Source organism: Mustela nivalis (assembly GCF_964662115.1).
Source record: "Mustela nivalis genome assembly, chromosome: 7".
NCBI lineage: Eukaryota > Metazoa > Chordata > Mammalia > Carnivora > Mustelidae > Mustela > Mustela nivalis.
The window spans coordinates 61,764,421-61,791,501 of record NC_139026.1 but is presented as its reverse complement, the minus strand read 5'-3'; the positions used below and the strand labels follow the sequence as shown (position 1 = coordinate 61,791,501).

The 27,081-nt window shown below is 38.9% G+C and overlaps 1 protein-coding gene across 2 annotated transcripts in view; it reads right to left on the bottom strand.

Moving 5' to 3' along the window:
* The window catches only part of PDE3A (phosphodiesterase 3A), a 319,769-nt gene extending 293,250 nt beyond the window's left edge, over positions 1-26,519 (bottom strand). The window contains exon 1 of one of the 2 annotated variants that reach the window (XM_082740632.1): positions 24,453-26,519. In XM_082740632.1, the coding sequence (XP_082596758.1) occupies positions 24,453-25,394 (942 nt within the window). In that variant the 5' untranslated portion in view covers positions 25,395-26,519. The remainder of the gene's footprint in view (positions 1-24,452) is intronic. The other variant, XM_082740633.1, reaches the window with a different exon arrangement.
* Positions 26,520-27,081: the final 562 nt, after the last annotated feature.

The following is a 27,081-nucleotide window of genomic DNA, read 5'->3' as shown; positions in this document are numbered from 1 at the left end:
ATACACACACAGAATACACACACTGAGCTATAAAAAAGAATGAAATCTTGGGGCACCTGGGTGGCTCAGGTCATGATCTCAGGGTTCTGGGATCAAGCCCCGCATTAGGCTCTCTGCTTAGCGGGGAGCCTGCTTTCCCCCTCTCTCTCTCCCTGCCTCTCTGCCTGCTTGTGATCTCTGTCAAATAAATAAATAAAATCTTTAAAAAAATTAAAAAGACAACTACCCAACGATATCACTTATAGGTGAAATAGAATAGGAAAAAAAAAGGAAAAGAAAAAACAGGGAGGAGAGAGAAGAGAAAAAAGAGAAAAGAGGAAAAAATGGGGAAAGAGGAAAAGAAAAAACCTCATAGAGACACAGAACAGACTGGTGGTTCTCAGAGGCAGGAAAAAGATGGGGAGTCGGAAGAGAAGGGGGTGCAAAAGGTGTAAAAATTAAAAAAGCATTCATAAATGTCAAGTTCTTGAAAGTTCTTAGAATTTAGCCTGGCTTAGAGTAAACAATACATAGGTTCAATGATAGTTATTAGCATCATCATCATCATTTTAGTCAGCCCCTAAAACATCTCTATGGGATACTTAAACAAAATTACATAACAAAACCTAAATTTTAGATTAATTTCTAAGGCCTAATCACATTATAATTTACTGAAGGCCACACAGAGTTAACACACGACAAAGCGGGGATTTGACTAATTCTAGGCTTTCTGACCATTTTATAGTGGTCAGTATTCCCTTTAAAATATGGCAAGCAGGGGCACCTGGGTGGCTCAGTGGGTTAAGCCGCTGCCTTCGGCTCAGGTCATGATCTCAGGGTCCTGGGATCAAGCCCCACCCACATCAGGCTCTCTGCTCGGCAGGGAGCCTACTTCCCTTCCTCTCTCTCTGCCAGTCTCTCTGCCTACTTGTGATCTCTGTCAAATAAATAAATAAAATCTTTAAAAATATATATATATGGCAAGCAGAACTGGTCACAAAGCTACAAACCCAGGAGTAGAATTCTGGAAATTATGCTGCCCAAACCAACTCTAGTAACACAGCTAATAGGAGGGAATCAACTCACTGAACTCGTATCCATCCAATCCTTAGTATTTATTCTTTGCTTAAACAGCAATTAGATAAGTCTCCAAATTCTCAAATCATGAAATTATATAATCATCTCTAAAACAAAACTTACAGAATTTACATTTTCTCCCATTAAACTTAACATCCTTAGTCTTTGCCCACTGTTCAAGTCTATGCACAATGAAATTTTTATTCTAATCATCCAATTATCTATGCCTTCCAGGTTTTGACAGTTAGACTTTTTTTTTTTTTTTTTTTTTGGAAAGATTTTATTTATTGGGAGAGGGAGGAAGAAGGAGCAGGACAGCAGGGGAGGGGCAGAGGGAAAAGCAGACTCCTCGCTGAGCAGGGAGACCCCATGTGAGGCTCAATTCCTGGCCCCTGGAATCATGACCTGAGCCAAAGGACCTACTAAGCCAGCCAGGTGCCCGTTGGCATGTGGACATTTAATAATTATGCTTCCTATGTTTTTATTCAAGTATTTAATAAGCTTCTGAAGAGAAGCTAAGCAAGCAAAGTGTCCTGACTTTGGAGATTCAAGTTATAAATTCTCCCGTGTTCTTCTTCACTCCCTACCCAAGCCCAATTTCGGTGGCTTCAGTGACAGCACCACATGCCAACTGGAAGATAAAGGCATCCATATGACCAGCTTTATCATGCCAGTAAAATTTTAATGGGTCCACAGCTTAACCACTTTCAGAAAGGTGACTAAAGAGGGAAACCAACTAATGGAGATAAACCAGCAAAAGGCTTACTATAAATTAGAAAACGGATGGTTTAACTTGTGTCATAATCCTCAACACACTGAGAAACTATGAGGGTCTATTACTGTACCATCTGTTTTTTTCTATTGCAAAAGGAATATATTTTTTGAAAAACATTTCAACAATAGAGAAGACCATAAAATTACCAATAAAAAAAAAAGACCGTTTTAACAAACCTCATTGCTTCCTTAAGAATAACATGCTTCCTTAAATTACAGAAAAATCCTTATGATTCATTCAAGAAATTCACCTCTACTGATAGCATTTCTACCATCTCATTCCCTATATAACCATATAAATCCTACACTACTAATCCCAAATTGCATCCTACAATAACAGTAGCTACCATTTATTGAACATGTAAGACTTTCTAGGTTGCAAACATCATTTAACTTATGAAAACAAGCCTATAACGTAGTATTTACTCGCCACCTTGTATAAATGGATATATTCAGTCCCAGAGGGATTAATCACTTTACCCAAGGCCAGACGGCTAATGAACGACTGGCGTAAAGATCGGAACCCAAGCTGATATCAAAAGCTATGTCTTAATTACTGCCCTACTTGAATTCCTCTGTCAATAGATCCTGCTCCTGCTATTTTCACACTTAGAATAAGAAATAATTCAATTTCCATTTACTTCACCTTCCTGTCCATAGAGAGTAATAAAAATAAATTCACAATACTCTAAAATGTTTCTCAGTCTTAGCACTACTGACCTTTTTTGGCAGATAGTTCTTTAGGGGGATGCCCTATGCAGTTACAGGATGTTTAACAGCATTCCTGGCTTCTACCTAGGAGATGCATGTTGGTATCACCCCTCAAATCCTAATAAATGAAAGTATTTTTGATTTTTGCCAAACGTATCCTGGGGGTAAAAACTGGGACTGCAGTTGATAAGCAATGCAATACTCTAAAACTTTAGAAACAAAGAATAAGAATAACTAACTCGAGTTCTGATACATTTACATTTTAATGTCGAACGTTCTATGAAGATTACAATTATAGAATTTGGCACTTCTAGAAGAATATGTGGAGTTCTACACAATTACAATGTTTTTCTGATACCTAATGTGTTATACAAATAAATATTTAAATTAGATAAAAACATTTCAGATACAATTCTTTAGTTTAGCAGTCTGCATCACTCAACATTAAATAAAGTAAACCACTAACTGTCCAAGGTGCGACAAAGAGGTTTTTATTTATCTCAACTCCGGAAAAAGTAATTCATACCAGCTTTAAAGAAGAGATGCCTTTTTAGAACTTCTGGTACTCGGAGTACACCTAAGTAACTCAGTCATTAGGCATCAGCCTTTGGCTCAGGTTATGCTCTCCAGGTCCTGGGATCCAGTCCCATGTCGGGCTTTGTGATTGGGGGGGGCGGTCTGCTTCTCCCTCTCCCTCGGCATACCACTCTCCCTGCTCCTATTCTCTGTCTCTCTCAAATAAATTTTAAAAATCTTCTAAAAAAAAATAGCTCATCTTTATTAAAAATAAAAAAAAGAAAGAAAACGTGCAATGCCCAAGCTATGCCTCATTTTCTATGATTTCCCTCTAAGTTACAAGCATGAACTCATAAGCTATAGAAAATAAATGATGAAGCATAACCTTATGGGGAAAAAAAAACATGAAACAGTCTGCCATCCAAGTTTAGAAAATCAGTAATTAAAATCAAAAATAAAATCTTAATAACCTATAAAAATGAAGACAAATACAGACTCTTGCAAGACTATTTTACTGATGTCAAATGAAACTCCTGAAAAGGCCCTTCCTCTAAACTCTATTTTTGTAAATACCTCCTTACAGGAACTTTGTACAGGAAAGTAAATGCTCACTTGGTCCACAAATTAGGTTCATGCGCTTCCTGGATCAAATTTATAGAGCTATGATTTGCAAGCTTGCCCCCCCTCATTTCCACATACCTGATGTCTATGACATGGCGAGGGGGGGGGGTGTCTCCCTAGAGAGAACATGTCATACATAGTCAAAGGCAGGTCAGAGTTTGAAAAGCCTACGTGATCATCACCTTCACAGGAGACCAAGAGGCATTGTTATTGCCATCTCAAAGAGCTCCACCGAGGATAAAAAGTCATTTTGCCATTCAAAGTGCCATCTTATGCTGATAATATTTCCAAGGGCACCCATAATTTGGTGCATCAAAGCTCATGCTACATTTTAGATCTATATAGCATGATTAAATTTGTCAAGCTTTTTTAAACAACTGTATTAAGTACGATGTACAAAATCGTGGACAAAATGTCATGTTTCCATACTGGCTCCGAACCAATGAGAACCTAGGGCATTATTAAACTTGCTTCAGATCTCTATCATGTTAAAGGTCTGCTCTGAATGAAGAGAAAGCAGGTAAATGCAATTATTTTAAATCCCTAAAATTTGGCCAAGTTTCACATACACAGTGTTACTTCCTCTCACTTTTCATTATTCTAACCACACATAAATCACCAGAAAATACTCAATATGGCAGAAACCTTGACCATCTTCCTCTTTTCATCTGAATCAAACAAAAGCAGGAGGTCCAAAGTACCAAAGACATAATACGGAGTTTAGTGTTAACCCAGGTGAAGGTCTTTGAAGTTTTAGCTGACTAAAAATTAGACACACATCTGTAGATTATTTTGCTAACCAAAAAAAAAAAAAAAAAAGCAAATATAGGGACGCCTGGTGGCTCAGTTGGTTGGGCTGCTGCCTTCAGCTCAGGTCATGCAGGGTCCTGGGATCGAGTCCCACACATCGGGCTCCTTGCTCATCAGGGAGCGTGCTTCTCTCTCTGCCTCTGCCTGTCGCTCTGCCTGCTTGTGCTCGCTCTCTCTCTCTCTCTCTGACAAATAAATAAATAAATAAAGTCTTTTTTTAAAAAAAGGCAAATTTAGTCTTGGTGTATATTAAAGATCTTTCTCTTGAGATGAGTGGTTTGTTTTGGGGCATGTTACAGATCACACATCTTCTTACCTATCCACCCGTATTTTGATAGAGTTGAGGCCTAGGATTGGTGCTTGGGCAAATATGTGTTAAGCAAAGGTCTAGATTATTTTGATATGAAAAAGGAGACAGCCACACAGTACTTTGTTCCAATTAGACCACATTTAAACTATTGTACCAGGTTCTAGACTTCTCAATTTCAAAAGACCACGATTTTCAAAAAGACAAACAAAGGGCAGGGAGAGGAAGAGCAGAAATGCTATGGAAGGGAACTTAGTTCCCCACCATGGTAGCGATCAAGCAAAAGCTTCAAGAGGATAATTTCTTAGGAATTTTATAAATTTGGCTCTCCTTTTAATTTCCGTCCAACTCAAGGATATAACAGCAGTGACGCTTTCTAGGAAAAGGAACACATACACGAACAGGAAAAAAGATCTCCAAAAATCCACTATGATACATAAAAACCAGTTCAGAAGAACACCGAGAGCAATGAAGTGTTTTACCAGGTGAGGAAGTTTACTAAGTGGACAACAAATAGAAGTCACCCTGCACTTAAGAAACTTGACCTACAGTGCGTCGCCTAATGTGTTCTACATACATGTAATGTATATTTACAAAGACAAAGCATTTATCTAAAGACAAATCATTGTAAGCATTTAGAAATACCAAGAAATACAAGAAATACAAGAAAAATACCAAAGTGGAACTCAACCTAATTTTCCAATGTTAACAGCTTGAGACTACCTAGATTATCTCAACTGGCAAGATAATTTTTAACTAATTACACCACCGGGCATTTGAGGATAAGAAGCTTGACCACGTACTTTTAGAGTGCAATCGGGGGTTAGCACGTAAATCACCCAAGAATCTCAGAGAATTGCACTAGAGCTACAGTCTGTATTGAGCTCAATGAGTCTGTATTGACTCATCGGTAAAATCAACACCAAGAATACAATATTGTCTGCCCTGCAAGATTTAGGACCAATTTAAAAACTAATCTTACATACAGTGATCGTCATTGTACTTCTTACAATGACCAAAGCCTATAACCTTTCTGTGTTTGCAGTTATAGACTGAACACAAGAGGCTTCTGGTTCTTTTTAAAAAGTGTGTACATACTGGGCAAGGGAACACAGTGAGCAAATGTAACTCAGGTATTAAAATACCTTTTATGAACAAATGAAATGGGGCCCCTTCAAACAAGCAAGGGCACATGAGGTTGCAAAAGTAACCTACATCCATTATGTCCAAATCTCTCTCTCTCTCTCTCTCTCACACACACACACACACTCATTTTCCCTTCCTCGCTCTGAATGTAAAAACAAACACACGTCAACCTTCCGATGCTTCTTCTCCCCAAAAAGGGCATCACAGTATTTCCAGTTTCCCAGATCCACAAACTAAAGGATCTTTCATGTACCCTGTTACAATTTCCACCATCAATCACTGACTAATCCTGCCAATCCTTTGTTTTTTTCTTAAACCACCTCTCCTTCCCAATCACAGCTCTTCTAATAAGCCCCACTGTCCCTAACCATAACTCGTACAATAGTCTCTCACATGTCTCCCCAAAAACGTCAGTTTATCTGTCATTTGATCCACTGCCATCGAAACTGTGTTTCATCCATTGGCAACACTCTCTGGTTAAAAAAAACTTAATAACTTTCAGGGCAGACAAAATAATGTTCCTATTCGTTGGCCTAATCTTGAAACACTCCATTATTCATTCCCCTATCTCCATCCCTCTCTATCTTATCTCTTAGAAATTTCCCACCATCCCACCTCTCCTCCATCAGCAAAGGCTAGGCTATCTGTTTGGTTTCTTTTTTAATTTTTTTTCTTTTTTCTTTTTTTTTTTTTTATGAACATAAAATGTATTATTCGTTTCAGGGGTACAGGTCTGTGACTCCTCAGTCTTACACAATCCACAGCATGCACCAGAGCACATGCCCTCCCCAGTGTCCATCACCCAGCCAGCCCATCCCTCCCACACTTCCCCTCCCACCCCCCCACCTCCCCACCCCCCCACCTCCCTACCTCCCACCTCCCCCCCCCCCACCTCCCCACCCCGCTCCAGCAACCAAGGCAGAGGATCGAAGGGGAAAAAAGGGGAAAATGAAACCAGAGAGAGACAAATCTTAAGAGACTCTTAATCTCAGGAAACAAACTGAGGGTTGTTGCAGGCTATCTGTGCTATCATTTCCAGAAAGCAACTTCACTCCACACATGGCCTCCAGTCTCACAGTGCTGCCTTTTCTCTCCCTCCTTCACTCTGGACTTCATGTCCACAGGGGAGATACAGTCAAACAGCCCTGCAGTGACATTGCTGTAATGATACGCTGGGCTTTTCCCTTCTTTTTTAGATAGCTTCTTTCCATTATACAAGAGTTGACGCCAATCAGCTTTTTATTCCTATAAACACTAGAAAAGGTGGAAAATAAATCCAGAAGAGTAGTCAAGAGAGGAAGGGAAGACAGAATTTTACCAGAAATCCATGTTAAGAAGGTGATGGTATTTGAGCATTAAATTTAGCTCTGACCTTTTGGCAGTGCAACGTTCTCATGACTTTGTGTATTTCAAAGTATGCATCACTTTGCACTGCAATCCTTTCCTACTGTTGTATCCTCACTATATGTGGGAGGGGTGGCAAGGGTGGTCCTCTCTGAAACTTCCACCCTCTCTGGCATGTTCTGGGCACTCTTCAAACATTCCAAAATCTTTAAAAAAAATTTTTTTTAATTTTTAAAAATTAAAAAAACAAACAAACAAACAAACAACAACAAAAAAAAACAAAACCATGACCAGGGTAAGTTTTCCAAGGAAAATCTGCACCAGGGATCCATAGTTACAGTCTAGGAACTAACTAGGCTAAAGGTGACTTTCCCAGAAGGAACATGAAGCTTCCTTACTTCACCAGTAAGTACGAGTATTCTGATCTCCCTTACAATTAAATTCTCCCATATAAATTAATAACCTGACATCCTGATTCATGAGCTGTAATTTTATTAGTGTGCCTTAGCAATGAATAACCTCTGGTTCTATAGAAAAAGGGCATCTCTGCCCCACAACACTGATATCTGCACTCTAGCCAAATGCTAACCTCAGTGCCAAAACCAACACCCCTCCCCCCACCCTTAACACACACACACACACACACACACACACACACACACACACACAGGACCAGTCTCTGTCACCTTAACTCAGCCATCTCAAATATAGTCAGCTCATGCTAATCTCCTTACTCTCTATGGATAGAACATTAAAAAGAAGATGGAATGCTTGAGTCAGGTTTTTTGCCCTTTTTCTTTTCTTTCTTTTTCTTCTTTTTTTTTTTCTGTGTAAACACCATCTCTGACTCTATCATATTTATTTCTGCAGATTTTTTTTGGAGGTAGACAGCGGTCTGAGACCACACTGTATTTTTAAGGTAGTTATAAAACTGGTTTAATATTCCTAAGCTTAGTTTCACATAAATTTACAGTTCTCCAAATGAGAAAGCCTGGTAATAATCCAAGTGGCGGAAGTAATTTTTAAAATATTACATACACACTGCTTTTCCCCCTTTCTTCATTTATTTTAGCAAATAATAACAAATGAAAATATATAAAGTTCCCTTGTCGTATGCAGGAACTGCAAAGAATAGTCAACAAAATCTCAATAAGCAAAATTGAAATTAATCAATATTATACACAGTGTAACTCAGAGGCAGAAAAAGCAAAGTATAAAAACATTTCTGCATACAAGTGATGAATACAATTTTTAAGTATTATAAAATAAAAAGGCTTATATTTATAGACTACACATAAACTACCAGGAAAATTATACTGTGTATTTAATAAACACTTTGGTACATGGAATTCTTTTAAGCAAACTTTTTTTTTTTTTTAAGGTTCATTACTTTGAAAAACAATCATTATGAAGTTGATTTTTATTTGCAACTGTACTGGCCTGATAATGAAGTAGGCTCAGTACTGTCCTTATGTTTGTTTTACAAAGAATTTTTTCTCCTTAGTAGAACATGATTTGTTCTCATGTTCATCTCAACATATACAGAATTAGTTTTCTTGCCACCTTTTACCCTAAAATAGGCCTTTGTAAAAAATGAAGCCCATTTCCAAATATATACACATATCTCAGTGCACATGTATATTTTTCCAGAAAACTACACTTCCAGGCCAAGTTACAAAGATTGTGTATATGTCAATCTAGAGCTTCAGGGACCCACTGTGGGGGACCACAGACCAGCTGAACATCCAGTCTTCTAAGGAACCTTCAGTTTCTTCAGCTATCTGGGTCAAGAATCAGGAATGTAAAGTTGCACATCACAGTTTTATTAAAGGCCACATGACCACTCAGTAAAGCATTTGGAGTTCTTATTTTCCTGCCTGTAAGTCCAACAACTAATAGGCAAGAGGCCCCCCAAATGGTCTGTGATCACATGGAGAGGAACGATGTCAAATGACTACATTTCTTTACAGAGTTTTATTTTTCTGATTGTAAAATATGTGTTCAGGGTTAAAAACTTAAAAAAATACAGAAAACAGAAAAATAAAGAAAAATCACCCAGGATACCCTCATGCAAACAACAATAACTACTTTGACACCCATCCTTTCTATTATGCATTTTGTTGGTACAAGGGATAGTGTGCCATACCCTCAGTTTTGGTTCCCAGTTTCCCTCCCTACTCATCAAAATATGTGTCCATGTGATTAAAACTCTCCATTTCACATGTTATTTTACAATTCCCATCTTTTATTGCTCCCAAGCAGTATGTAAAATATTTCATAATCAGATATTAATCACAGTGTAGAGTTAGCAAACTCTGAAAAGTTGCAGGGCAATCAGGCTATCATAACTTAAATATTTATATAGCACCTATCACTGAAGTGCTCTGGAGGTTGACAAATAGTCTGAGTTAATATGAAAACAAAATAGAAGTATTTCCTCTATAGGAAGGTGTGGGATGAATTGGCAACATGCCTTTAGATAAGATGGGATCTGCCACACTATCCAAAGACTAATAAGAAGAGAAAGACTTGAATTTTCTTTAAACAGTCCAATGTTTTTGCTCTATTAGGGGTTAAGATGTTAAGGCATCCACAAACACAGCTGTTTAGGAGAGAGAGCATGAGAAGGATGCGTTATTAAAAATTTACTTTACAATAAAAAGACATTTATAGAAGAGTAAAATTTCAAAACCAAACTTTATCACACTGAATGTTATAACACCCTAACCAACTAATAACTTTTGAAGAGATCAAGATACTTGATTGGAATTTGTTCAATGTAAAGAAATCTGACAGTTTTCCTTAATGTTGGATTTATGATTTGTACATCCTCTGAAAAGCAAGGACAGAATGTAAACTGGGAAAGGAAAAAAATCGAACCAATCAGATTTTTTAAAGAGAAATGAAGATAAATAGATAGCTAGATAGCTAGATAGATAAATATTCCCTTAATATTAGGCTGTTGAATACAAAAGAAAAACATTAAAGGAACTCTCTTCCTACCCTCAAAGAGAAGTTCAGCCAGTCAATACCAATTTTGGTGGTATTGCCTTCAATATACATTTCCCACTAACACTACCTGTTGGTCTAATTCCCAGTCCTACCTGGATTATTACAATAGCCTTCTCCCTTCTTCCATCCTAAAACCTATTCACACTCAACACAGAAAGCCTGAGAGATCCTATTCATCACAGATCTGATTACATCCTTTCTCTACTGAAGGCCTTTCATTGACTTCCCACTCTGCTTGGACCAACAGCTTTGTAAGGACTCCCTGTGGCCCACTGGCCCTCTCCCATCTCCTCTCTGACATCTCCTCCCCCACCATGGAAGAGAAAACCAGAGAATGTTCAGTGATCAAGTTGGGGGGAAGAAATGACTACCAACACAAAGAATTTCTGAATTGAAGCCAACGATGGTACAGTAAGATGATGTGGGACCCTTGCTCTTACCAAGGTCAAACAAAAATAAACGTGAAAGATCATTCAATATGTGGGAAAATCTGGAAGAAAAGTGGTCTGAGTGTTGAGGCCCAGAGTTGAGTTCTGCGGGAGCTGGTAAAAAGAGACAGCATCTAGAGGATTATTTTCAAGTGATAAAGTAAACAACTGGTACCTTCCACCAAGGGCCATTGCTGAACCTGCACTGTCCTAGCTACTTTGCAGAGATTATAGGCAGGAAGTCCCTGTTGAGAATAATAGTACCCTTGGTAAGTTAGGGGAGAAAGGAAAGGTATGACTGGAATTCTAGCATGAAAAAATGAAGCAATAAATTCTGAGAAATCTGTTTTTCATAACAAAATACAGGTTAAGACAGCAGCTAGTGGACAAGTTTCTGATGCAATTATAAGACACGTGATCCCAAGTTTGATACTCAACAGCATCATCAGCCATTTTTGCCAACATGACCAAAAAGACCAATTTTCCTAAATATCTTCCTTCATCTTTTTCATTCAAATCATGTTCTTCAGAAGTACCTGTCACCATCTTTGTCAGATTTTCCTCTTTGTTAATATGTCTGGCTCCACAGGCTCTTCATTTGTTGATGGCTGTGATCATGATATAAGCAAGTCTCATATTTTAATTAACTTCCAAAAACCCTCCATGTTTCGTAAGACTTACAAATCTGTTTTTTTAATCAAATGTAAATTTATATTTCCTGATATAAGCCCACAACCTTCAATGACACGGTCCTAATAGGTAGGTAGGAACACCGATCTTGTTCAGTTGGGAGGGCTATCAGACAAGAATCAATGTCCATTATTTCCACTAATTTTATCTTCATACCTTAAAAAATAGGCTGTATTATTCCCATCATATGATAGGATTATTAAAGTTCAGAAAGTTGAAGAAACTTGTACACACTACAAAGCCTTGGCTTGTCTTAGTGCGTATACTCTTTCTACCTAACATTTTTACAGCAACTGATTTTTATTTCAGCTTTATAACAGCCACATGAAACAGGTAGAAAATTTGTTATTCCTATCTTATAGAAGAAGAAATTGATATGTAGAGTGGTCAAATAATTCCTGAGGTATCCTCAATGGGGAAATCAAAATGAAAGTTTTATGAATGTCATGGGTTCATGAACTATAATCTGCATGTTATGTATAGACAAAGGTTTTCCCACAATGCTAAATCAATCACTTTTTAACTATCTGTTTAGTCAGACTGCAAAAGTCAGGACTTTCTGTCTAGTTTTGGGAGAAATAAATTTATAGTCCCATGTCTCTCCACTGAGGTGACTAGAGTGCACCTTAAAACCTTAGGTTTCTGGACCCCGCTCTATACATAACTAAATCAGAGTATCTGACCATGGGACCTAGGAATTATCATTTTAGTAGGCTTCTCAGCTAATTTTTATTCACACAAAATTTGAGAACTATAACATGCAGCTAGATTTAGAAAGTACCAGATGATGCGGAGGTCAGGCCATCTCCTCACAGATTTTTAAGGCATCTGAAGGACCCTAAAAATCTATGAATCAGAAACATGGAAGGTTGGAATTCATAAAATAGTCATTAACATGGCATTATAATTATATGAAATTAATTAACACCAGAGAAAGAGAAGCTAAGAATCTAGGCTTCTTGAGATACCTAGAATGTAACAAATAATGTGAAATAAAGAGAGGCCTGGATGTTCAATAAAATACACTTGTTTGCTGACTTTTTAATCAATCTGGTCACGTAAGAGGTAAAAATTCACACAAGATTGCCACAAGGGTACATTTGTAAATCACAGAGATAAATGCACTGAAGAAGAAAAGAGATGTTTCAAAAGGTAATAATGTCAGGAAAGTTCATGAACAGCATTAGGGCTTCTGAAAAATAATCAAGGTGCTTCTGGTCTAAAGAAAGATTCCAAGCCAATGCATGGCTGGACTACCTGCCCAGTGTCCAGGAGTTACTTTCTCGGGGTCTTCTCCTCTTTCCAATGCACGAGAAGTTCTAGATTTTCAGTACACCAGTGTTCTGTCCCCAGAAGACAATAATATCTTTTTTAGCTGAAGAATTATTGTTTTGATTTTGATCCAAACTTCTTTCTGCTCAAATGCTAGCCTTAATTTCGTCCACTCAGTCACCGTACTCATTCAGTGCCACTTCTGAGTGGCACTTTATTTTTAAGATAACTTACTTAATCGGTGTTCATTTATATCCGTACCCAACATTTCCAACCAAATTCTCACACTTTTCATTTAGGACTACTTAATTCCTTACAGAACTTCCACTGAAAACATTTTAATAGCTCTAGTTGTCATTCTCCAAAGGGGTTAAGAAGAACTGATCCAATTATTAAAGTAAAAAATAAATAAATAAAGAGAAACAGACAAAATGAGGCTACTGCCTTCAAAACTGTGCTATAATTTAGGCCCTGTTTATCTGACAAAAACAATTCCAATTACAGCAAAAATAAATCATGAAGAGTATAAACAGACACTCTTCAAGATGGTACAGACACACACAGCTAGCTTCCTGTTCCAAAATTAAAAAGACCTGTTTCCAAATTTTTTATTAATATGTCAAATTTAAAATGGCTTGTTCACAAAAATATATTTTATTTCAAAATATGAATTAATTTATAACTAAATTCTTAGTTTGTCATCTGTTTTTCAAATGGAAATGTTTAGATTTTTAAAAAATAACATACTCAAATCTCAAACTCTGATAGTTTTCAGTAACAGCAACTTAAAAAAAAACCTACTGTGAGACCATTGGACATCCACAAAGTAAAAGACACTTGCCTCTATAAAATATAGTTGGTAATAACTTTTTTCCCCCTAAACCTTGTACTTCTAGTTTATCCAAAGGCATGATAACCTGCCTACCTTAGTCAAAAGAGAGGCTTCTTTTTTTTTTAGTGAAAGGCTTTGACAATATCTCTATATTAAGCATTAAAACTACAGCAATGAAATATTATTTGTCTTAAAACTTTCTATTTTAGCAAGTCAAGTTCTATCAAACACTTGAATGAATAATCGAAAACTTATTTCCATAAGACCCTTGTGCAGATTTTTCAGTTCATCTGGACTCCAAAATTGTGCTACCAAACTTCTAGATTCTTTAGCAGAACTGGATGAGCACTGCAGTTGGGTGATATTTTAAATAAGCTTATTTCATAAAGCCATGTCTGGAAGCAACGGGCTCGAACCAGATTCTGTAATGGAGCACAATTAAAAGACAAAATAGAGATAGATTTACTTTACGTTAGCCATTTCAGTATATACGGCTATTTGATAGGACACTCTAACAAAATACAGACTACTGGTGTAAAAGGGAGGCGGAAGAACACCTGGGCAGAAAGTGATGGGAACAAATAAAGTCAACGTTGATTTTTTCTCAATTACTTTGTAGGGTGAACATGAAAGAGATTTCCATTGTTATTTTTCTAAAAAAAATGCACCTAATTTCAAAGCTCATTTTAAACTTTACACTGCAATGATCTTGGTGGTAGCTTTGGTTATTTTCAGTTAGGAATGAGCTAAAAATAAGTATCTAGGACTCATGCTGAAAGTGGGATTTCCTCCCAGTAAGTGCACAGGCGAATTCAGCCCCTTATCTGACACATGCAAGAGAATATTTTTTAGAGGAATAAAAATACAAATACATTAAAAAAAAAAAATCTAAGATCGCAGACTAGCTGATGAACTCTTTCTTTTCTTCTCCCCATAAAAATCCACTTAAACCAGTTCAATCACCAGCTCCATCTCAGCAGATTAGGGACATAAGTATTTCAGATTTAAAGTCATTTATTTCTCTGCCAGCCAGCACCCACAATGAGCAAGGCACTGGGCCAGAATTTTCTAAAGGGAGTCTTTTATGGCTGAGAAGAGCAGGCTTAAAAGTGTGATTCTTTTATAATGAAAACTGTTGTGATCAGGATTTGACTTTAGTTCCTCAGCCTAGAAAGCACATTTTGAAGGCAGCCTCGGCAACTCAACAGATTCTTGATTTCCAAACTTCCCAAGAGACTGCTGCGGGGTCAGGACCGCAAAACACAAACCTCCCAACAAGAAGATGCTTTAAATCCCACTGCCTCCTTGAGAAGCATGCCCTACAGGGACCTGTTAACTTGATCATATGGAACACTTAGTTTAAAAAGACCTATTTCTTGTATTTGCGCATTCAGGCTAGTTGAACAATGTCCTTACAATGCTGACTGCACATGAGCAGCCACAAAATGAAGCATCACTTCCCCACCCCCTGCAAATAATATTTCTAATGACTTCAAACTTCCATTAGGTTGATTTAAGTGGATTATACCTGGAGAGGGGGAAACACTTGCCACAGACATAGCATAAATATTCAGTTATTTAAACTTACTTCAGAAGATGGAAAATTTTTATCAAAATCCTATTAAATCAAAACCACAAACTTCTTGCACAAAATTATTTCAAAATTCTGACAAGGTACAGTGGGGTATGGGATAGAAAGGCATTCTATAAATTTTCAACACACTTTGAGGGAGAAGAATCTGCTAGGTTAAAAACATGAAATAAAAGGTATTTCTTTGAAAAATTATATATATATATATACATACAAACACACATATATACACACACACTGACAAAAAAGAGGACTGGCCAAAAAAAAAAAAAAAATTGACAAGACCATCTACATTAATTTAAAGCAATTTCAAAATCAGCCTGGGCAAATAACTAGTTACATTTAAATACAAACTCTTTCAAGTAACAGTTATGATTATTATGGCATTTATTCTCCTGCTAGCTACTTCAGGAAGGCTAAATTTAGCCAACTTCACCAGGAGTAAACGTGAGTCCACATTATTTTATTGCAGCTAAATGTGCTTCTTTGTATATCATGATTCTACTATCTTCTGTTCTTTTTTAGATTTCCTAAGCAATATGTGAAAAATCTATGTATCTCATTATTTTATTCTGGAATGCAAAGATAAATAATGGGCTTTTAAAGATGGGGAAATTTGGGGCACCTGGTTGACTCAGTGGGTTAAAGCCTCTGCCTTTGGCTTAGGTCATGATCCCAGAGTCCTAGGATCAAGCCCTGCATCAGGCTCTCTGCTCAGCAGGGAGCCTGCTAAGCACGAGCTCGCGCTTTCTCTCTCTCTCTCTCTCTCTCTCTCTCTGCCTGCCTCTCTGCCTACTTGTGATCTGTCTGTCAAATAAATAAATAAAATCTTTAAAAAAATTTTTTTTTAAAGATGGGGGAATTTATAAGGCAAAGGTCCCCACAAACATCAAACACAGATATGAACCATTATACATTAAATAAATGCATTCACTTAAAAAAAAAACCCTTATATGTATCTAAGTATATATAAAGGAACGTGCCTTATAGAAAAGATAAGTTTCTCACTAATTCTCAATGTAATAGTGGAACAATGCCTAGAGTTAATGAACTTACGGAGTTAGGGGAGAGGAAAAAGAAGAAAGGTGACATTCAAAAATCACTGTCTTTCTCAAAATCTGTATCTTTTTCGGAGTTCACCCTGCAGCTTGACATCACACAGAACTCCAAAGCCAACTCCTCTCAATTCCTAGTCTCGAAATGCCATACTACCAAAATCCCCAACCCTTTCTATACACAGAAATGGAACTGTTTTCATCTCGTTTTGTATACTCCATGAAAGCGGTGCTTACATACGCCCTGGTGAGAAGTCATCAGCCCTTTCCAGACACTGTTACACTTTTCATCCATTAAAACTCCAGACAGGTCTGTCACTTGAGTTTCCTAAGTTACCAAGATAACAACGGCACTATAAACATAAACACTCTCATTTCTAAAGAGACATTAGATAACCCAATTATACACTAATCACCAGGAACATGACTAATCACATGTTCACAGCGAACACATACACAATCCCTATTACCAATCAAACTCTGAACAGCAAAATCAAAACTAAGTGGCTATCTTGATACTATGTTATAAATCAGGTTAACGTAAAGGTTCCTTACTCACGAAGTCTGTGAAACCACCCTTCCAATTAAAATAATATTTTTAAATATGTGCAATAACGTGAAATGAAGAAAAGGTGGTAAAACAGACTTGCCAACTACAAGCGTAGTAGTTAGTGGTACACAAAAGAGTCACCAATGCTCACATATAAATTTGAACAATTGTATATCAAGTGCCATCCTTAAATCTACATGGGCTTGCCATTATAATTAAAGAGCTGACATTAATATTCAAGTGTTTCATCTCTTTAAAAATAACAGCTGTGCTGTCCAAAGAGGTGCCGTTAGTCACAGGTTTGAACTGAGTACTTGAAATGTGGCTACATCAAATTGAGAAGGGCTGTGAGTGTAAAACATACACCAAATATTTCAAATTATAACAAAAAACAGCAGGCAAAATAACTTGCTTTCTTTTTATATTGACTTTATGTTCTTATGCCATCATGGATTACTTTAAATATAACTATCGTGGATTTCACCTGTTTCTTTTTATTCTTCTATGTGGCTATTAGAAAATGGAAAATTAAGTACAGGGCTCATGATAGGTTTCTATTGGGCAGTGCTTATCTATAATGTTTACAGGCCTGTTTTCATCAAAGCCACTGGGTGACACTGTTTCTCCACTAAGCTGATACAACCAAAGCAATTGCCTGGCAGAGGAAAAAATCTCACATACCCAGACTCCCACACATGTGCACACGTGTGTACACACACACACACCAATAGACATAATGTACTCTTTAAAACTATTCACAGGATGAAACTTTCTTAAGATAAAAAACAGAAGTACATTCAAGTAACTTTATTACTATCTCAGGTTGGAAGAACATGAATGCATTTAACTAATTTTATTACTATCTAAGCAGGTCAGCTATACTTAAAAATCTTTAATGGTCATTCTGATTCCTTGATAACAAATGACAGCTCTAATCAAATCAAACAGGGAGAAGTTGTTTAGTTTGTGAGTTTTCCCAGCTAGCTTCCCACCTTATAAATGCTAATGTTCTTCAGGACCTCCTCTAATATTACATCCTATTTACTTACATTTTAATGGATTCCTGAGGAAACCATGCAAAATAACTTAGGTGAACAAAAACCACCAGCTGTTTTTGCTAACAAAGAAATGCTTTACTGATGTGCAGATTACTTTTTGCCTTGAATTTTGAAAGCCTGAACATTTTGAAAAAGATTAAAAAACTAAAACGAAAACAAAAATCAATAGTCAAGCCACCAAAGCACACTCATCTTTAATGAGATAAAGACTCCACAAAGTTAGACTTTGCAATGCAATTGATATTCATTCACGGGACAAAGTCCTAAATGATACATTCCAGAGGCTGCCTGGTACTACTATTTGATAACCAGAAAATTCACTCTAAGGGCTCAGAAGAGTTTTGCGTTATCTGTCCATTCAACAGGTTTTACTCAGTTTTCTAATTCTGAATGAGAATTTAGAGTCAGTTTCATGTGTAAAACCACAAAAGATTCTCAGGCTTAAAATCACCAGCCTGACTCCTTTGCTACTCTCCTTCCCCAGCAGCATATTCAGGTCCAAGAGAAAAATGGATAAAAGCCAACATTTTGCCTCATGCCGGCTATATACATTTTGGTGAGTCTCCCTCAGTTTCCTTCTCTCTAAAATCAGACTAATTTTAGTCTCTTAACTACAGCCTGCACAGAATTGAACATTCTGAGATCTCACTGCTACCAGTTACTGGAAGCCAGAAACTACCTCAGGATGTGAAAACAATCATTGTACTATTATATTGAAGTATATAACTTCCTCAATCCTGCAATTTTTTTACCTGTATTTCAGAAGTACTATAAAGGTATATTAACCTTTATTTCCATTTCAAATAAGAAATTCTGTCACCAAAATGTAAAGCAGCTCAAAATCTAAAAACATTTATTTTAACCAGTATGTTTTGAGGAAGTTATTAAAATCTATGAAACTAAAGACTTTTACCCCAGAAAAATGAACAGATGAAGAAATGAATGTTCTGGATCTAGATTTAAAACCTACTCTAAGCTCTCATACGCATTCCTTCAACTATTATCTAAGAGGCCATTTAAGCTATTTTACTGATTTCCCCTTTCCTCATGCTGACCTCTCAACACCCTAACTAGCTTCTAGGTCTGGAGAGGTGAGAGCTATCCTCTATCTGCATCATTTTTAGCATGAGGCCTAATACATAGATAAAATGTGTCCATATGACATTTAATAGTTTCACTGACCAAAGACCTTTATGGATAACATTAGTTAAGTGTACCATCGTTTTAAGAAGACAGTAGTATACTTTAATGGTGAACACATATGGCCAACTAGTATTTTTGACAATTATTATCCAATAGATCTTTCTCTGAACTACAAGTTATACACATCCTCAAGATATTTTTCTTCCAAAGAGCAAAGCTATGTATTTAATGTTGACAACAGCACAAATATATTCCCAGATTCAAGTTAAGACAACTCCCTAGGAACCTTTGGATAGTGGGGGGAGAAGGGGCTCCTTTAAAAAAATACTACCAAGAGTAAAAGTATATATAAGTAATTACTAAAAGAATTTAAATTCCCACATCAAGGAGATAATGTTCATTTGAATACTAATAGAGCACATCTTTAGGTATAAGAATATGGACATGTCTGAACCGTCTGAGTTCATTCTGAACTCCTTAATAGAGCTTCATTAAAAACACGAATGTAAAAAGCAAATATAAATTGAGTTGTCAATCTCATGTACCTTGAGGGCTATTTAGAGGGTGCAACTAAAATTATCACACAGAAGAGAAAGAGGAGGAAGACTCTGTTGGGATAAAGACAGAAGGCCAGCTAAAGAAACAATTCACCGCAAACAGGTAGGGTTATGCGTCATTTCAAGAAGCCAAAGAAACTTGTGCTATGCAAAGGCCCTGCGTCCACATGTCAAAATCTCTTAGGAGACCACATGTTACAACAGTCGCATTGATCACCCTCATACATCCATGAGATTACACCTCACAACAGCAATATTTCCTGAAAAATACAACTCCTGCCCTAAATCCAAGATAAACTCATTCTTTCAATAGATTGTGTAATACAAGCTTTCGATGAAGTCTATGCAGACTCTGTGGGGATGTTATTGGCACCAACCCTATTAACTGAAATCTTATAATATACAGAAGTATTTCTAACTCAGAGGTTCATAAACAACCCGCTTCCATCCTATTTAAGTGAGAAGTGAAATTAAATTTGGCAAAGCCTTTATTCAACCAGAGTCCTGCAAAGATTATTCTTCTCAAGAGTTTTATTTCCTAATAGAATACAACAAATTCACACAAATGTCACCACAGATACAATGAATGCTTTTTCATGCCAGTGTCACTCACCCTAGCCTGCCCGCACCCCCTGCCCAGGATTTTCAAAATGTATTTCATACACAGAGTCACTGTTCTGGTTGTTTATTTAATTAACATGACAGCCCGGCATACACAGCATTTCTTTCAGTTCTACAGTTTTAACTTTTTACACTTTAGACTCAATACAGAAAGAGTAAAATTACTGTTTGAGTCCTTCCAACCTCTGTAAATTTATATAGATTCACTGACTATTTCTGTCAGTTAAAACAGTTTTTCAGTATGCTTTAAAAATCTATATATACAAAGTAAAAAAATTACAGTTTTGTCCCCCCACACACAAAAAAAATTATTTTCCCTTACCATCCCCAAGGGGTAAGAAAAATTTTTCTTCTTAGTGTTTTCAGAAGTTGACATTAATTCATTTTAATTCTGTTAGCCAGTCATATATAATCAATATTATCCTTTGTATCACCCTAAACGGAGTTATACTACTGAAATGTGATAGAATTAAAAATCTGTAATTGTTTTTGAAATGTATTCAATTTGAGAAATACAGTAGGTTATACTGAAATGTACTTAGGAACTTAAGGGACAACAGATTATTTTCAAAAGAAATACTTCTGTATTTTATATCCATGGTATAAATATAAGTTATAGCTATTCAGATAGAAGACATAACAAGCCCTGTCATGTGTCTACCATCAAAAGGCATTTCTATTTCTCATATTTTTGTTATAGTGTTATTGTTTTCTCATTTGAAAGTATCTTTCTTACATCAATGATGAAAAATTTGATTCTATTTTTGATAACCAACCATCAGACTCCTTTACATTCCTACAAAAATCTATTGTTGCTAAAGATGTTTAATTAAAAGTGTTAGGGAAATACTCATGGAAAACATTTTGATTTTTAATTACACAGGATAAAGCATATAGCTATATAGTTCTGACAGATATTGTGTCCGTCAGAAAGAATTTTGTCATGAAGTGCAACAAACACATTAATGGAGAGAGACCTATACCTTGTGTTTACTTCATGTGAAACCATAGACAAAACTATGACATTCTTAGCATGTAATTAAAGTAAAATGGCACTGGCTTGGAATGTTTCAAAGATGAATGTGCAAGGTGGTTCACAGTAATTAGTGAGGAATAACGAGCCAATCACACTCTGCGATGTACAAAGAGAATAGAAACATCCCTTCAAATACAATATCCAAATGGTAAAAACTGCGTAATTAAAATATTGAGTTAAAAAATAATGTATCTATTAGTCATACAAAATATCTAATAATTCAAGAAACTCTAAGTAGCTCTGTATAGTGCAGTATTTCGATGATACAGTAATGGACAAGTCTGTCCACCAAAACAGTACAGTTTGACACAATGATCTACAAAGTCAGCCTGAGTCTCGAGAATATTGGACCGGTACTACTCAACTAAAAGCCTACAAATGCTACAAACTTTTCTTTCCTAAGAGTGAAGATACGTTCACTTATATTCACAGACAGACCCAGCATCAGATGAATTCTGTGACTGAAGACTAGACCTATTTCTCATTTCTTTGCTGAAAGCCATCCTTGCCATCCCACACTGCAAAGTTCATTTCATATGCAATATCCAATCCAGAGACTTAACTGCGGTTTAGGAAGGAAGGCAAAAAGGAAGGCAAATATCTCTGTCAGTTGCTTTCTCTCATGAGAATTTTATCACCCATTCTCCTTTAACCTTTTAGAATGGAGTCACTGAGGAGAGGTAGTTTATAAGTGGCAACTACTGTTCACACAGAGAAAAAAAGGCTGAAATTCTCTCACCTTTAAACCTCACAATGAGCAAGGTCCAAATAAGTTCTCAAGGGGCCTTTCCCAGGCTTTCTGTGCTTTAGGTCTTTACACCTCTATTTAAAATTCACTTGTTGCCTGAGTATTGTCTTGAATTGAAAGTAGTCATTCTTTCATAAAAGAATTTCTAATCAGGTAGCATTCAGGGCAGGGTTATAGATGTGTTTTATAAGTATTTTGATTCTTGACTTCATAAAGTCTGCAGATGACAGTGTATACTTTGCACTCTTAACCAGAAGTTTGCTTCCTTATGATAAAACAGATAAGACATTTACTATATAGCTCCTGAACTGTTCACACAGTTAGGCTAACGTATGAGACATTGCCCTATCTTACAAGAGACTATTCCAAGTTACTTCCCACCCACCCCCCACGCAATTACACTCAGCAACAATTTTAATGGGCCACATATAAAAAACCGGTCTTGAGTAACACACACACACACACACACACACACACACACACACACTAACCGGGGCCCTCATTAAAACTTCAAGGATCTAAATTTCTGCTAAATGCAACCTTGTTTTTCCATCAACCATAAGAGATACAGTCTCTCACTTTAGAACATTCTTTATAAACACAGCCTTTAAAAAAAAGTGACCAAAGAAAATGACCAAAATAGATTACAAATGTCCAGTTCCAACAGCACTAATCAGCAAAACATTTAAAAATGCAATGCTCAGTTATTTTCTTACAAATCTGCAGATTATCTGAATTCTCCATTTATCAATCCAAACCAGAGAAAACCAATAAAAATCTGCAGATTAACTAACACTGCTGGTGAACTCACCTAAATCACCTTATCTTAAATCCACCTTTAACTTCTTCTAAATGTTACATGGTATTTCGGAAATTTAAGAGGCTAAATGACATTAATTTGAAGTTATTTATGATTAAATCACAGATTTGCCTTACAAATTATGGTTCAATTCTGTAGTGATCACATCACATTCCTCTTTAAGTTAAAGAAAAGTTGTCTAAATATAATTAAACTAGCAATGTTTTCATTTAAAAAGACATTCTCTCCTGACACTTTGAAAAGAAGTTAAACTGTGTTTTCCCCCTTATCAGTTTACCCTTCAATATATATCTTTATTATAGTGATTTCCAAACTTCTAACAAAACTCAGTGTCCTGTTTTTAACTTCACTTAGAGTAAGCTTATACCCAAGAAATATTTGCTTTATCTAAACAAAAAGCTAAATAAGTACATTAGTTTTAAAACAAACATTGAGACCAGGATGCTGTCATTCATTCTGCTAAATAATGTCAAACAGCTACATTCTGTGTAATCAACTCCATTTCAAAAACAAAGTAACCACCACACCATATGGTGACTGCTATCTAAAGGATTCTCCACAGAATAACCTATTAAAAAAAAAATAAAAAAAGCTACTACATCTTAGGACATTCTCCCACTCACTAAAGTTGTCATAATAGGGCCACAGGTAGGCATAAATTTAAGTGGGAAAAGTGTAAATTTCCACTTGCTGAACATAATCAGCTCTCTACAACCCCCACCCGCAAGTGTCACATCTGTCTGGAGTAGAGAAGCAGACACTTAAGAACACCTTTTCAGAAACAATTCGTATTTAAAATTGGGATTTGTACTTTTATGCCCTTTATAGCAACTATATTCCATCGCCTTAAAACGCTTACTGATGATAAGGAGATTCATCCCCAAAATTCATTAAACTTTTTTCTAGGACAACTTCACTCATAATTCTAGATTCCTCCTCTCCTTCCTGAGAGATTTACAGCACCAGCAATGTTGGAATATTCTCCTGAATTAATATTTCCTGTGTAATCTGTAGAAATCCACTAAATTTCTCAACATTCACTTATGTACTCAAAAGAATTTTTTCTTTTTTTAGCTGACACCAACAGCGCAGTTCAAGACTTTGACAAATTCTGCAGTTCAGACATATTGTTCCCCAAATAGAAGGTGATTATCAGGATACAGGACACATTAGCATGTAATAACCTATGTCCCCCAAAACAAAGTGGGCACCACCAAACGCAGCCTCTTCCTGAAAGTGTGTATCAAGCCCTCACCTGCAAGCATTCCTTCTTTTTACTTCCGAATCTTTTTAATGACTTCCATAAACGCTGACTTGTCACTTTAGAAGAAAGTTTATCAAAAGTATTAAAGTATTAAAAGTAAAATCCACGTGTTGAAACATCACCCACTGCTTAAAAAAAAAAAAAAAAATCTAAACTGGAGGATTTCTGCTTAATTAGACTAGGAGGGGACCCAAGCGTAAGGAAGGTCCTACGCCAGGTGTAGCAGATCTAAAAAGTGGGCCCAGGTGTGGAAGACCCTGCAAATGCTCTCTAGTTTTGTTCCTTATTGTTCCTGTTGTTCAGATTAGAAAATACTGTGCGAGACGGGGAGAGTAAGTCTCTCATTTACTACTGAGTCTGAAGTTACACCACTTTTTTTAGACTATCTTCCCTTCAGTTCCCAGTACTCGGATTCCCTCCACTTTGTGGCGAACCCCCAGCGGTTCAAGTCCTCCAGAGAGGCGAGTTCGAGAAGCTTGCCAGGACTTACCTGTTCCCTCGGTATGCAGGGCAGGGAGGTCCTACGATGCGACTTGCTGCTGCAGCCGGACATCTCCGCGGACACCACGGAGCTGGACCGCCTCCTCCTCTTAAACACGGGGGTATCTTCCCTGGTCCCAGCAATGAGCTGGGACCCGAAATGCTCCCTCGGAGCCGCCCCCGCGGACTGCGGCAAGATTTGCTCCACGTACCTGGCCAGGAGCAGCCCCAGCACGCCGGCCAAGTACGCCAGGTACGGTCTCCAGGCGACCTTGAACCTCTCTAAGGAAATGAGGGACACGGTCCTGACCGCGCTAGTCCAGGCGATCATGAGGACGCCCAGCCTCAGCCTCAGCACCAGCCATGTCGCGGCGGCCAAGCAGCTGAGCACCACCCCCGCGGCCGACAGCGACAGTAAGTGATCCTCCCCGACGCCCAGCCCAATCTGGACGAGCGCTTCCCCTCCGCAGCAGGCGGCCAGCAGGGCGACGGCCAGAGGCAGGCGCACCCCGGCGCGCAGGAGGCACAAGCCCATCCAGAAGAAGGCACACACGAGACTGAAGAGCAGCGCCGAGGGCTGCAGCCAGGGGCTGAGCGGCGCGCCGCCCCCAGGAGCACCTCCCCGAAGCCCCGGGACGACGCCCCCTTCTGCGCCCGGAGCTGCTTCCTCCGCCGCCTCCCTGCGCGCCGGCTCGGGGCTGATCTCTCCGCGCGCCAGCCTCACCAGCAGGGCCAGCAGAAAGGACAGCGAGCCCGCGCACAGCGCCGAGGAAAGTTTCCGGGAGCGCCCGAGCGGCCGCAGCACCAGGTCTCCCCAGCGGCGGCCGGAGTCCCGCGACCGTGCGGGGCCGGTGCCACCAGCGGGACTGTCCGGGCCCACCGCGGGGACTCGGGGTTCCCCACCGCGGCCGGGCTGGTCCCCGACCCGCGCGGCGTCGCGGAGCGCTGCCATTGTGAGCCCTCCTCGCGGAATCCCCCGGGTTCCCTGGACGCCCCCACCCCGACACGTGCCCGCGCGCACCCTCGGCCTAATCCCCCGTCGGACCCCCTCCTTCTCCCCCGGCCCCCAAGCCACCGCTAGTGTCAGCTTTCCAGTAACTCCTGGAGAATGCTGGATGCTCCAAAGAGACGCCTTCAAGTTAAAAGCTAGCACAGGCAGAAACGATCAGACTTCCTCCTTTTCGCTCTTGGAAAAACTCTTAAAAATTGTGCTCCACCCCCGATTTCTATCCTCCGGGGTCTCTGCCTACTTCAGGATGTTAAAGCTTGCCCCACGCGCGGGGCGCCCGGGGGCTGCAGACGCCGGAGAAGCCGGGGGCGCAGGGCGAGCTCGGGGCCATGTCGGGCGCCGCTGGCGCTGCGCTGCTGCGCGCCGGGCCGCGGCCGACGGCGGTGCCCCTTCTCTTCCTTCCTGCGGCGCTTTCTCTATCACTCTTTCTCTCTCCTCGGCCGATCCTCCCCGGCACGGGCCCAGGAAGCCAGCCGCCATTCCCCGGGGCAGACAGCAAAGCCTCCCCTGCGTCTGTCAGTCCAGCTCATGGCAAAGGGTGGAAACAAAATGGAAATTGGGCTGAGAAATCACCGAGAAGTTGCTAAGTCCCGTCGGAAAGAGGCCCGGTCGGAGAGGCTAGCGGCAGCCGCTAGGAGGGAGGGAGGGCGAGCGAGCTGGAGAGGAAGGGAGGGTGAGAGGAGAGAAGGGTGAGAAGGGAGAATGGGAATTACTTTTTCCCCCTTCTTTTTGGTGCGACGTAGGTGGTGATTTGCAGTTTTGCAACAGGGAAACGAGTGGAGAGGATAGCTTAAAACTCTAAAGAAGCAGGCAACTGGAGTGATGCGCAATTCCGCTTGCTTGCTTTCTTTAAGGCAACTCCCTAGGAAAGCTTTCCCAGCCCAGCTCCCGCCCCGGAGGCGGCGCTGCTCTCAGCTCCTCGCTCCATCCCCGAGATCGGGTCCCGCGCTTCCAGCTCGCGGGAGAAAGGTTTAGGGAGGCCGGTCCTCTACCCAGCTTCCCGAAGTCTGGGGTCGCGGGGGCCTGTGGCTGAACCTCAGGCTGAGCTCCTAGGACGCTAGGAAAAAAACACTGTCCTTGGCTACATGGCAGGTGGTGGAAACCGACATACTTCCTCCTGTCATTAAAAATGACAGCCACAATTCAAAGATGCTTCTTAGCTCCCAAGTCAGTTACAAAAGCAAACCAATTTTAGGTGCCACTGTAATGCTTTGGCCGCTCCTACTGTAAGGTCTGTTTGAAACAGAGAACACAAGACTTTCCCATTGTTCCAAATGCTGGAAAAAATTTCAACAAGTTACCAAAACCCTAATAGCATTATTAAATAAGGCTGGGGGAGCATTCCTCGTTTACAAATAGTTACTTAAAAAGTCTAGGGTCTGAGAGTTATTAGGTAACAGCTGTTGGGAGTGGATGGTAAATACACGGAGATTAAGTGACCCTACCTCAAGAAGGTTTACCAGATTGAGCCTAAGTAGCCAGTCAGAAAGGAAATAAATATCAAGGGGGAAGTGAGGCCCGGTGGGTTAACACAAGGAAAGCACTGAGAAGCCCTGTCCCGTTGTGAAATAGTGCATCTACGTAAAAAAAAAGCTTGTGAGAAAAAAATCAGGACCATAGTTAGGAATGT